The sequence below is a fragment of the Rhinoraja longicauda genome, chromosome 12 (assembly GCF_053455715.1).
Source record: "Rhinoraja longicauda isolate Sanriku21f chromosome 12, sRhiLon1.1, whole genome shotgun sequence".
Taxonomy (NCBI): domain Eukaryota; kingdom Metazoa; phylum Chordata; class Chondrichthyes; order Rajiformes; family Arhynchobatidae; genus Rhinoraja; species Rhinoraja longicauda.
Window position 1 is genome coordinate 31,929,407 of NC_135964.1, and position 13,628 is coordinate 31,943,034.

General features: G+C 39.2%; 1 protein-coding gene across 1 annotated transcript in view; it reads left to right on the forward strand.

Annotated features, from left to right (window-relative positions):
* rb1 (retinoblastoma 1) overlaps window positions 1–13,628 on the forward strand; it is a 165,656-nt gene that overhangs the window by 66,477 nt on the left and 85,551 nt on the right. Inside the window, exons 15-17 of the mRNA XM_078409411.1 lie at window positions 1,841–1,872; window positions 1,962–2,044; window positions 4,167–4,369. Coding sequence (XP_078265537.1) covers window positions 1,841–1,872; window positions 1,962–2,044; window positions 4,167–4,369 — 318 coding nt within the window. The remainder of the gene's footprint in view (window positions 1–1,840; window positions 1,873–1,961; window positions 2,045–4,166; window positions 4,370–13,628) is intronic.

Here is a 13,628-nt window from a genome sequence, read left to right on the forward strand (position 1 = left end):
ACAACAAATATATTTACAGATCTTTTAACAATATGCTCATATTAAGAAAGTAATCCAAATGTCGGAACTAACAATCTAGAGACATGATCAAATTCAACAGTAGCCCAAAATTAAAAAAATATGAAATTAAAGTCCAGCATGAATAGTGTGACAGGGAGACTGTTTTATATCTTGGTGTGGAGAATTATTGATTTGCACTGGAATATATCCACCCATCAGGCCAATCTATACATTTCAAATGGCATTCTGCATGCATTTTCTGGGGAAATGCAAATGGAACTGAACACTTTTCAGTTGTGAACAGATGTCATCTATCCATGTTCTCCAGAGATGCTGCCTGACCTGCTGAGTTACTCCAGCATTTTGTGTCCTTTTGTGTATTAACCATCATCTGAAGTTCTTTATTTCAACTACATACAATCCTAACACATTACTCGGTTATGACGGACAATCGGCATAACGGATACCACTCTCAACCCCTTATGGTCCGTTATAACATGGGTTTACTGTACCAATATTTTGTGAAGTATGTTGCCTCCCAGTGGAGTGTTTTAAACCTGATACTACCGATGCTCTTTGATTCCAAACTCGGTTAATGGTGTTGTGATGTCAAGGCAGTTATTTCTACCTTATCATTAGATCTTAGCTCTTGGCCTGGTTTCAGGTAAAGCACTGGAAGTTTTGAGATGTGGACTAGATAGAATTAAAATTTGAACATTAGTGAGCATTTAGTAACTGCTACTTGACAACAGCCTCCATCACACAGCTAATTGAGGGTAAACTGATGAAGTAGTAATCAGCCATTCTAGAACAGAAAATACTGTCTGACATGTTCAGTGTTTTTATTTTAAACTTCCAGTATCTGTAGTTTTTGATTTCTATTTACCAGTAATTAGTTTGATTAGATTTGATCCTTGTTGGTGGACAGGGATGCATGTCATAAATGTCAATGTTTTCAAGAAGATGAGTGTGTTATTTTAGCATTAGGATAACTTGACTAGAGACTCAGCTTGTACTTGTGCACGTGTTCAGCGCCATAGCTAGGGTGGGATCTGATACCATAGCCTTTCCTATAACCAGTGCCCTCATCTATTTTTCTGTATCACATGAAAATCAGATCTGCATTGGCTGTGTCTTTGCCAATAAGCCAAGATGGATCATTCCCCTGGTGCTTGGCTGAAACGTTTTTAGATTATTTTATTCAGGGTGTTTAATTGTTCACAACTATTCAAACCTGGATATGTCAGGTCAGCAGTACTTTTATCTGATTAATTGGTTATGGAATTGCTTAGCTCTGTCTGTTACTTGCTGTGTTAACTTTTTGACAGGTATGTGTTGCAGTTCAACACATTCATTTCACACTTTATTTTTAAGTATACTTGGTTCAATTTGTTACTAAGGTCAAGCTGGTCTCCTGACTTTATAATGGTAAGGTGAAAGACAAAGAAAGCTATCAATTAAAGTCAGTTAAAATCCTGTTACTTTTGCCTGTGATCCCAAGGTGATTAATAAATTTACAGTTGTCAATGGAAAGTATCTGCACTGAATATCTTATTTATCACACATGGGTGTCACTAAGGACTGTGATATGTTTACTCATAATATGTGTCAATATATCTAGCACAGATCGATTGGTGAGGACACAGTCAAGAGTTTTTTCCCCTTCAATCTGGTTCTCTCTTAATCTGCAGCAATTTCAATAAATTTTATACAACTTTTCTTTACTCAATCTTTGGTCCAAAAACCATTACCTCATTAGTTACAGTCATCGCTTTACTGACATTTCTGAATTGTTGTGCTCTCAGATGTGTTGTCTTTATTCTCTGTTTGATACTTGCAGGAAGAAAAGCGTCTTTCTGTCCAAAATTTTAGGTAAATTTACAGATTTTAAAAAAATCTTAATACCATTCTGTTTTTTTAAATAGATATAATTTAAAAAATCACTTGTACTGTCTTTTTAGCAAGTTGTTGAATGATGCTACTTTTCATGGATCCCTTCTAACCTGTGCCGTAGAAGTTGTTATGACCACATATGGTATGACCTGTAAGTATATGAATGAGTTTTCTATTGTAAATATTTTGTAATATGAGCCATTCAGTTCTATCTTAATACACTTTAATTTCCTTTTCTTGAGTCTCAATCAGCTAATAGATTGATTGGAAAAAATATGCAAAGTGTTGGAGTGACTCTTTGGGTCAGGCAGGATCCCTGGAGAACATAGATAGGTCACTTCTTCAGAATGATGTTTGAAGAAGGGACCCGCCCCGAAATCTGTTTCGGAGTGGGTCCCTTCTTCAAACATCAGTCTGAAGAAGAGTCCAGACCTGAAACATCACCTACCACTTTTTTTTGGAAACCAGTATCTGCGGTTTCTTGATTCTACAATAGGTTGACTTGTATTCTCTGGGATTCATGGGTTTTTACTTCCCTCTTTCCATTTTGGTCCCCTGTCTGGCAGTTAAAGCTGTCAAATGTCTTGCATTAGAGATGAGGCAGCTTAATCTTAATATTGCTGGCAGTAATGCTAGCACATGGAATTATAATAAATCCTATATTATTCAGACAATCATTGCAAAAATAAATGAAATAGCGAAAATATGGTCTAATTAATCTCTTGGTAGTTTCATTCGGTTACATCAGTTCCGTGGTTGAAAAATTAAGAAATTGCTCAATCAGTCTATCAGGCCTTTAATGGTACAGATTGAAAACCGATTTTCTGGCCCTCTCGGTTCCAGAGCCTTTCTGGATTACCGTGTTTTCCGCACCAATAGAGGTCACATGATAATGAAACGACAATAGACCCCTGGCCCCCAATGACACCCCTCCCATGTCTCTAAAGCACCATGGAGTGCCAAAAACCTAAATACAACAAATATAAAACGTAAACTGAATAAATTGAGCTGCCGACCCATCCCTGGCTCCCACCATTCCTCATGGCTGTTTAGAACCCAGGCTTCCGACCTCACTCCCAACTCGCAAAGTGCACCAGAGAGTCCTTTTTCATCTACTGCACAATCCGGTGACACAGCTGTTGTTGCCCCTTGCGGTCGCCATTGACAAATGTGCTTGGTCACTATGGAGCTCCCACCCCTCCCACCAGCTGCTGCTTCTCCCTGTCAGCCTTTCTTTGTTTGCTCTCCGCTAGATTGCCTCCCCCCCCCGTCGCTCTGTCCAGTTGGCCTCTTCCCCCCGCCGCATCCTCCTCCCCCACAGTCGCCGACCTACTCCACCTTGGAAGCGACAGCAGGTTAGAGGGGTGGGAGCCCCACAATGACCGAGCACATTGGTCATTAGCGACGGCCCAAAGAAAGCGCAGTCGCCAGGGGCTACAATGTGAGCCGCAACAACAGGTGTGTCACCGTGTGGTGGGCGAAGAAGAGCTCGCTGGTGCACCTTGCGAGTTGGTTTGGGGTTGGAAACCAGGTCTCTAAATGACCGGTAAGACGGTGGGACCTGGTAATGGGTTGGCAGGTCCATCGGCGACATCTGAAATCTGTTATATCTGTTAAAATTAGAGTTTACTGTATCGTCTTAATAATTAGGAAGGAAGATTGAGAATATAGTTGAAAAGGGATTTTGGGAAGAAGGCTTTTAAAGGTGCCCAGTAAATTAGAGAAGGCTGGACAGAAAGTTTAGTGTTCTGCAGGGTAAAAGGAAAATCAAACAGAATGTTGGGAGGAGGGGTTGTGGTGTGGTGCGTGGGGGCCAGGCAGAGTGGAAACATGATAAACTTAAACATTGAACCAGCAGAGATAGAATTAGACAAGGCCATGGAGGGATTTCAATGTTTATATTTAAACAAATAACACTTTGACGATGGAGGGACATGAATTGAAAGAGCACTCGCCATGCCACCTGTGGCCATTCAGGGTATTTCAACTGAACTCTCGTAATTTTGTCTGGATTATGGGGGGTGGGGACCAGTTGCCAGAAAGTCGGTGTACAAACCTGTATGACGTTTGTAGGTACCTTGTAGATACTGTTCAACATTCAAACGTCAGGGATTAAGTGAAATTATTGCATCATAGGGTGAACCAAACCAAAACTTTTGACATTAAAGAGCTTATTTTTTCCTATAAAACAAACTAATTTAAAGAAATTCCTTGCAAACAATCTTAGCTATTACGAATTACTGGATGTACAACATTTTAAATTTTCTTTATAGGGAATGTTTCATTGAAGAGCAGCATTCAAGCAGAAACTGACCTTTCCTTTCCCTGGATCCTTCGCGTATTCAATATAAAGGCTTATGAGTTTTATAAAGTTATCGAGAGCTTCATTAAAGCAGAACCAAATCTAACCCGAGAGATGATAAAGCACGTGGAAAGATGTGAACATAGGATCATGGAGTCTATTGCTTGGCAGTCGGTGAGTTTCGTTCCCTATTTGCAGATAACAATGTTTGTTAATGAGCTTAAATGAAGAGGTTACTTGGATTTTTCTAGATCTATAATTATTGAAAATTGTGAACACAGCTTGCAGTTTTGTAGATTTAAACTTGCAGCTATCCACAAAGTGAAATCTACAATCATTGTTTTTTTGTGAGATTAACGATTCTCAAGATCATGTTTTAAAAGTGAAATTTACAAACCTATCTTTGTTTATCTTTTACTTGGTATGGTAAAAATAATCTGAAAGTTAAAAAATAATCTTTGCTTGCTACTTGACATGCAAAAGTTCAATGCCTTATTTGAGTCTCCAGTAAACCAGTTTTGAGATATCCATATAGGGTTTTATTTGTTGGCCTGATGTGTACACTCTCTTCATATGTTCTTGGTTGCAAAGATTGGCACCACGTTTTTATGCACAAATGTGTGAATATTTGGTATCTCGGTAACAGTCAGGTTGGCAAATTCACACATTATAAAAATGGTACAAGTACAGTGAGCAAATTTTTAAGGGTATGTTGCTGTTAGTAAATGTGAAGTTATGCAATGGAATTTGTGTTGAGCTGACTAACAAAATTGTTGATTTTGAAAGTGTCGTTTGTGGTTGGTTCATCCTATAATTGGTCGGAGACATAATTGATTACTAAGGCAAAAAAATCTGCCTTGAAAAATAATTTTTAGTGGTTAAAGTAGCCAACTGTTGAGCCTTTCTGAGGTGTGGGTCTAACTCAATGAAATACCAGTGAAGGGAGGTGCCCACTTGATAACCCAATGATATACTTGCATCTACACGATCATTTTTCTAAAAATGTGCTTTTTAACATACGGTGGCTTATTATTGCATATGGAGTTAGTTATTGTCCTCAGCATAAGTGTGTATGAGCAATTTAGATACTACTTTGACTTTGGGCTTGGTTTTCCTGGTTGAGCGCTTGCCCTGGTTTTATAGCACAAGTACTTGTGTTTTAATAGTAAATATTGCAGCAGCCTTTTAAGCCACTATTGGGATTAATTACTTAATTTTTGTTGCCACTACCATTGTTTTTATGTGTCCTGAAGCACATTCTGTCAAAATATTTTTTGCCAGTGTTCTGTGTTATTCTAACCTATAGTGCCACGAATTCCAATGTTGGCACCACTGTAATGACATTTTATGATGAGCCATGACGAGACAAAGATAGTTGCTGGAATAAAATAGATCAAAGTCCATCCAGTTTACTGTTATCACTTTGATTATGGCATGCTTTACTGCCTTAGTAATTGTAATAACATTATGTCAATTTGTCCAGGGCAAATCAAAACGACACCATGTCCAAATACTAGCTTTTATGATAAAAAGCACATGACATTTTAATGCCATAGTGATTAGTGGCAAATTAAGTCTTGTGCAGGTCAATAATATGTTACTGGAAAGTAGTCAGGAGTATAAAGCTAATTTTCCCCTATTCAGTCCATTAAATTTATCATTAACTCAACATTAATTAAAACTTAAAGCCATTTTTATCAGCTGTCATGGGATAAATTTCCAGGCCATTTCTAATGGAAGTTATTGTATTGCGTCGGATGGTTTAAATTAATAGGTATTAATTTCAGATTTTCTTCTTGCAAAAACTGTTCATGATCATCTGTTTAATGTACTTAATGTTTGACATAAAGCAAAGTATAATCAGTTGAATTGGTGATTCTGCCCATATCTAGATATTCTTTAGACATGCCATTTTTCTTTCGTTGTCCACATATTTAGACAATCCATGTTCATAATGCAGATCAAATACTTGAAGTTGTGTGCAATTATAGTATTTATGCTGCAGGTTCAGAATGTCATTTTAACTTGTGCCTAAAGGGGCATCTGAAACTAAAAACAAACTAATACTTAGTCACTCAGGTAAAACGTTATCATTGTCTCATTATTATTGCTTTGTCCCAATATATTTATTAAACTCCAAAATATAATTTCTCTTTTTAAAGGTATACTTATCTACTTGCAGTCACTCTCTCATGCTCTTGCTCTCCACTTCAATAAAGTTTAAGAAAGCTCTAGTTATTATATATTTATGTGTATTGAATTTATGGGCTCATTCAGCCATAATAAGTAAGAATATCGATGTTCTATTGTCAGTACACATGATATTTAAATACTCAATGTCCTTTATCCATACTTGGTTCCTTTATTTAACTTTCTTTCATCCAACTGCACTACGTTTATATGTTGAGATTGTCTACTTCAGTCACTAATCCTGGTGCTATCCACAGTCTCGTAAGCATAATAAAAACTTTCAAATTTACTAATTGAGTCTTCAATGAATATTTCTCCTATATCTACAGAGAAAGACATGAAGACTAGGGAACTTTGAATAGGGAAAGTTAGTAGCAGTGTCATGAAAATAGTAAAGGAGGTGCCGGTTAACCAAGGACAATGTGGGAGCTAGAGAAGAAATTGTGGGAGCCCTATTGGAGATGTATGAATCGTAATTGGCCAAGGGTGAGATACTGGAAGACTATAGGCTTATTAATGTTATGCCTCGATTTAAGAAGATCTCTGAAGAAAATCATAGGAACTGTAAACCATTAAGCCTAACATCTGTGGCAGACAAGTTTTGGGAGAGGATTCTGAGGGATAAGATGTACATGCATTTGAAAGTAAGAGTTGATTTGGGTTAGCCAACATGGTTTTAGTATATGCGAAGTCATGTCATATGAATTTAGTTGAGTTTTTTGAAGAAGTAACCAAGAAGGTTGATGAGGGTAGGGGCATAGATGCAAGATATTTGATAATGTTCTGCATGGTAGACTGCTCTGGAAGGACAGATTGCATGGGATCCAAGGAGGATTAGCTAACTAGAAACAGAATTGACTAAATAATAGGAAGCAATGAATGGTGGTGGAAGCTTGTTTTTCATAATGGAGGCATATGCTGAGTGGTGCGCTCGGGGATCGGTGCTGGGCCCATTTCAGTTTATCATCAATATCAAAGGCCCAAAATCAGGGCGCAACGGTAGAGTTGCTGCCTTACAGCACTTGCAGCACCAGAGACCTGGGTTCAATCCCGACTACAGGTGCTATCTGTACGGAGTTTGTACGTTCGCCCCGTGACCTGCGTGGCCTTTCTCCGAGATCTTCAGTTTGCTCACACTCCAAAGACATACAGGTTTGTAGGTAAAATTGGCTTGATAAAAATGTGAAAATTGTCCCTAGTGTGTATAGGATAATGTTAATATGCAGGGATCGCTGGACGGCCCAGACCCGGTGGTCTGAAAGGCCTGTTTCCGTGCTGTATCTCTAACCTAAACTAAAGGTTTGGATGTAATTGTACGAGTTCAATGCAGTTTAGTTCAGTTTAGTTTATTGTCACATGTACCGAGGTACAGTTAAAAGCTTTTTGTTGCGTGCTAACCAGTCAGCAGAAAGACGATACATTATTAATAAGTTTGCAGATTATACTAAAATATATGCTAGACAGTAAAGATGGTTATTAAAGAGTTACAGCAGGATCTTGATCAGCTAGGTAAATGGGCCAAGGAATGGAGTTTAATTCAGATAAGTGTGAGTTGTTGCTTTTTGGGAAGCTAATTCTGGGCAAATCCTTCACAATGAACAGTAGGGACTTGAGTGTGATAGAAGAGAAGGAATGTACGGAATATAAATACATATTTCTCTAAAAGTGGCATTTCAGATTGACAGGGTGATGAAGAAGACTTTTGGCATGCTTGTCTCCATCAGTCAGGAAATTGAGAGTGGAAGTTGAGGTTATAATACAAGATATAGGTGACGCCGCACTTTGACTATTATGTTCCATTTTGAGTCACCCTGGTCTTGGAAAAATGCCATTTAGCTGGAAAGAGTGTAGGGAAGATTTGAGAATTGTTGCCACGATTTGAGGACCTGAGCTCCAGGGAGAGGTTTGGCAGGCTAAGGGGAAAGAGGGAGCCACTCACCCTGGCCCTGGCCAGCAGCAGGAGAGCGGCCATCTTCTTTCGCCTTCTCTCTGATGCCGAGTTCCTCCGGGGGGGGGGGGTGTAATTAAGTTGTGCGGCTCCCATTGTGACATCATATGCTGAAGACCTTTAAGAAGTCGGTTTGAAAGGTAAACTTTAAAATCTCTCTAACTTTAAAAATATAAGACTAATTTAAATAAAACTTTTCATTAACAGGACAATGGTGGTGCTGAAATTGTGGCGCTATCATTTGCTGTTTTGGCTGTAGTTCCATAACCGAATCTCAAAAAAAAAAGATATATATATATCATATATATTTATTTATTTATAATACACACATACATACATACAAGATCAGAGTTTTAGTAATATAATAATAATAATGATAATAGATGGGCCAAACCCAAGCAAATGGGAATAGCTTAGATGGGGCATCTTGGTAAGCACACCAAAGTCTCTACTTCCTTCAAAGCATCACACCAATGCCTCTACTTCCTCAGAAGGCTTTGGAAGTTTGGCATGTTATCTACAACTCTCACCAACTTCTACAGATGCACCATAGAAAGCAGTTTATCAGGATGCATCACAGCTTGGTTTGGGAACAGCTCCATCCAAGACCGCAAGAAATCGAAGCAAATTGTGGATGCAGCCCAGACCACCACACAAACCAACCTCCCTTGTATTGACTCCATTTATCCCTCACACTGCCTCGGCAAGACCAGCAGCATAATCAAAGATGAGTTGCAACCTGGCCACTCCCCCTACCCTCTCCCATCAGGCAAAAGGGACTGTGAAAATGCACACCTCAAAATACAGGGACAGTTGCTTCCTAGCTGTTATCAGGCAACTGAATCATCCTACCACAAACATAGAGCAGTGCTGAACTACTCTCTACCTCATTGGTGACCCTCAGACTATCCTTGATCGGACTTTTCTGGCTTTACTTTGCACTAAGTGTTATTCCCTTATCATGTATCTATACACTGTAAATGGCTCGATTGTGATCATGTTTCATTTTTATGCTAACTGGTTAACATGCAACAAAAGCTTTTCACTGTACCTCTGTACACATGACAATAAGCTAAACTGATAAACTAAACTAATGAATGAATTATGCTGTATAGCCTGTTTCCATACTATATGACTGACCCAAAATGCAAATCTGTTTAGACATGATCAATTCATTATTTTATGCATTTTTTAAATTCATCTTTTCAGTACCTATGTTTTAGTAGAAACAGCCTATTTATGTATGAATCTGTTTAACTCTGGGGAATTGTGAAGATAGGCCTCCCTCTTGTTGAACTTTAGCCAAAGCTTTCAAAAAGAAGCTTTCGCTGGATTGTTTATTCTTACACATAATGCTCTATTTTGACATTGTTCTTGTCAAAATTCATTAAATTAATCTGTATTTTTTGCTGATAAATTTATTAACTGAGTTTTTATTGCACTATCCATTTATCTATTGCGTCATCAAAGTAGCTGAAATAATACTTGCTATTTAGATTGTAGAGAGCACAAAGCAATTAACAGACATCCTATTTTTAAATCTAATCAGTTATCTCGCCTATTGTACGGAGTTCCTGGCAATGTAGTAATTGTATTGAGACAAGGAAAATGTGATATTCCTACGACCTCTCTGTCTACTATTTTTATTCCCTTTGTTTCTTTTATTCTTTGCTATTTTAATGTGTCAATTTTGGTTTTTGGATATTTGCCTGTTATCATGCCTACTTGCTAGGCTATTTGTGAACTTCAAAAAGACATTTGACATTTTTTAACAAAACTAATGTGCATTATGTGCTTAGTTGAACAACAGGATAACATTGTCGGCTTTAACATCTGGGTTTGAATCATGCTCTAAGCTATATTCTGTCCTCTGTTTCCTGCTGAGGAGGTGTTGATATCACGAAAGCCAATAAACACAACAGTGAATTGAGGAATGAGGGAAGGGAAGCCATTGTTCCCATTTTTTTCAGTAAAGCATTAGAACTTGTCATCCCTGTAATGATTCATGAGAGTAAAAAGGATTTGTGCAGTTTTGGAATGGGGAAGACAAAACTATACAAAGCTATTTACATTCACCATGTTGGTGTCCAGGCCAAGTTTCTTATTTATTGAACTGGCATGTATTCATTTATTCAAAATATATAATGTCTGAAATGGGTACATTATGAAAAACAGATAGTTTCATACTATTTTAAATTTATTTAGCTTTTTCATGTATAATGTCGTGTCGTAGTTTCCATGGATAGAATTCCAAATGAATGGTGTTCAGTTACCAGGATGTTCCTGTGTATTAGACAAGATAGACACAAAATGTTGGAGTAACTCAGCGGGACAAGCAGCATCTCTGGAGAGAAGGAGTGGGTGACGTTTCGGGTTGAGACTCTTCTTCAGACTGATGTCAGAGGAGAGGGAGATACATAGATAAGGAAGTGTGCGGTGTGAAGATAAGACAAAGGGAATGGAGATCAAGGAAAATGTAGAGTAGAACATTGTTAGCTAGGAGAAGGTAACAACAAAGTAAACAGAGATAAAATGTATGTGACCTGGGAAGGGGGAGGGCTGGAGAGAGAGGGAAAGCAAGGGTTACTTGAAGGTGGAGAAGTCAATGTTCATGCCACTGGGGTGTAAGCTGCCCAAGTGAAATATGAGGTGCTGTTCCTCCAATTTGCGTTGGGCCTCACTCTGACAATGGAGGAGGTTCAGGACAAAAAGGTCAGTGTGGGAATGGGAGGGGGAGTTAAAGTGTTTAACAGCCGGGAGATCAGGTAAGTTTAGGCAGACTGAGTGGAGATGTTCAGCGAAACGATCTCCGAGCCTGCGGTTGGTCTCGCTGATTTATAGGAGTCCACACCAGGAACAGCGGATACAGTAGTTCAGGTTGGAGGAGATGCAAGTGAACCTCTGCCCCACCTGAAAAGACTGTCGGGGTCCTTGGAGGTATAGGGAGAGGTGTTGCATTTCCTCCGGTTTCAGGGGAAAGTACCTGAGGAGGGGGTGGTTTGGGAGGGAAGGGACGATTTGACCAGGGAGTTGCAGAGGGAACGGTCTGTGTAATGGGGTGGAGATAGGAAAATGTGGCTCGTGGTGGGATCCCATTGGAGGTGGCAAAAATGTTGGAGGATTATGTGCTATATGCGACGGCTGATGGGGTGGAAGTTGGACAAGGGGGACTGTCCCTGTTATGACTGGGGGGAGGGGGAGCAAAAGCAGAGCTGCGGGATATCGAGGAGACCCTAGTGAGGACCTCATCTTTGATGAAAGAGGGGAACCTCCATTCAGGTAGACTGAATCTTTGCATTGCTGGTGAATCACTTCTTGCAAAAAATCACTTTGGATTGAAGCTATTTTCTTATTATAATTTGGACTCCAGAAATTTGCCATCTAATGGTTTAATTAAAATGTTGTTGCTCAGTCACTTTTTATAACCTAGTGACGGACTCATAGAAGCAAATAATATTGGATCACCTAGATGCTCCCAGAGTGAAACATAGCATTAAAAATGTAGTGCTCAAGTGTGCCTCACTGACATCAAACTAACCCAAACTTGAAGTCAGTATAACAGCAATATACCTTCCGATAGTTGAATGAGCGCAAATAACTTGTGAATCCAGTGCATCTAAACCCAACTGCAACCTGTGACTGATCTTTCAGCTTTTGGATCAAGTCACATATTTCACAAATTACTTTCATCAAGAGTGCTTTATTGCCATAGGTCCTGAAACAAAACAATGAAATTCTTACTTGCAGCAGCACAACAGATATGTAAAGATAGTACTGGCAAACACCATATGGCAGGAGTGAAATGAGGTCAGTGCCCATGAAGGACTGGGCCATGTTCACCACTTTTTGCAGTCTTCTGGCTTCCCGGGCAATTGAGTTTAGTTTAAAGATACAGCGTGAAAACAGACCTTTCGGCCCACCGAGTCCGTGCCAACCAGCGATCCCTGTACACTAACGCTATCCTACATACAATAGGGACAATTTATAGTTGTACCAAGCCAATTAGCCTGCTAACCTGTACGTCTTTGGAGAGTGGGAGGAAACTGGAGAAAACCCACGCAGGTCATGAGGAGAACGTACAAACTCTGTACAGACAACACCTGTAGTTAGGACCGAATCCGGGTCTCTGGCACTGTAAGGCAGCAACTTTACCACTACGCTACCGTTCTGCCCTTGCTGAACCAGGTTGTGATTCAACCTGTCAATATGCTCACTAGTGTATACCTGTAGAAGTTCAAGAAAATATTCGTTAACATACCAAATCTCCTCAATCTTTTAAGGAAGTTAATGCGTTGATGGGCTTTCTTTATGATTGCATCAATGTGCTGGGTCCAGGACAGGTCTTCAGAGATAAGCATGGCCAGGAATTTCAAGTTTTTGTCTCCACCACTGTCCCGTCGATGAAGACAGATTTCCAGATCTTCCGCCTTCCTCTTCCAAAGTCAATCTTGCCAAAAACATCTTTGGGCTAGCCATAAAATGACATATCAGTACACTCAAGCAGTTTCTCATCCCTCACTTTAGTAAGAGATTTGTCTCTGAGTCCAAGCCATTTTATGTGAAGTCAATTTTAGTGTTAGTCAATTAAATATCAAAGAGAGAATTTCTGGTTATGTAATGCCTTACATGTTCAATTTCCCTTCATATCCCTCAGCTGCCATTGGATAACTTTTTGAGTTGTCACATAAAATTGAGGGAATATATCAGCCCATTTATGTATTAAATTCCTTGATCCAAGGAAGAAAAATGTGTAATAGTGGGAATGTAGCAAGAGTTCGTTCACCAGACTGACGGCTGGGCTAGCCAGTTTGTCATACGACAAGATTAGGCACAAACGGGCCTGTACTGCCTTGAGTTTAGAAGAATGAGAAGTCATCGCATTGAAATGCACAACATTATTAAGAGGGCTTGACCAGATAGATGATGATGTAGCCGGATCACAGACTTAGAATGCTGCTGGTAGTTTCAATTTCAAAGTGTTATTTATGTTTTGCTTCAGTTGATATTGTTGACATTTCTTTTTTAACTGGAATGAGATAATTACGTATAAGTTACTGCAAGTGAATTGCTGGTTAATTAATATTGATTTAATCTGTTGAGCTACTATCAAAGCTGACTCAAAGCCCTACCCATTTTAAAGGTGCAAAGGTAAAATGAAAAGGTTGCCTCACAACCACAAGTATGAACATGCCAGATAAGTTTAGTATCTGCCATTTTGAGTGGAGATTGAGAATGTAGTTGATCATGCTCTGCCTGAGCCCTGAAATATGGTTGAATTTGATTCTATTGAAAATT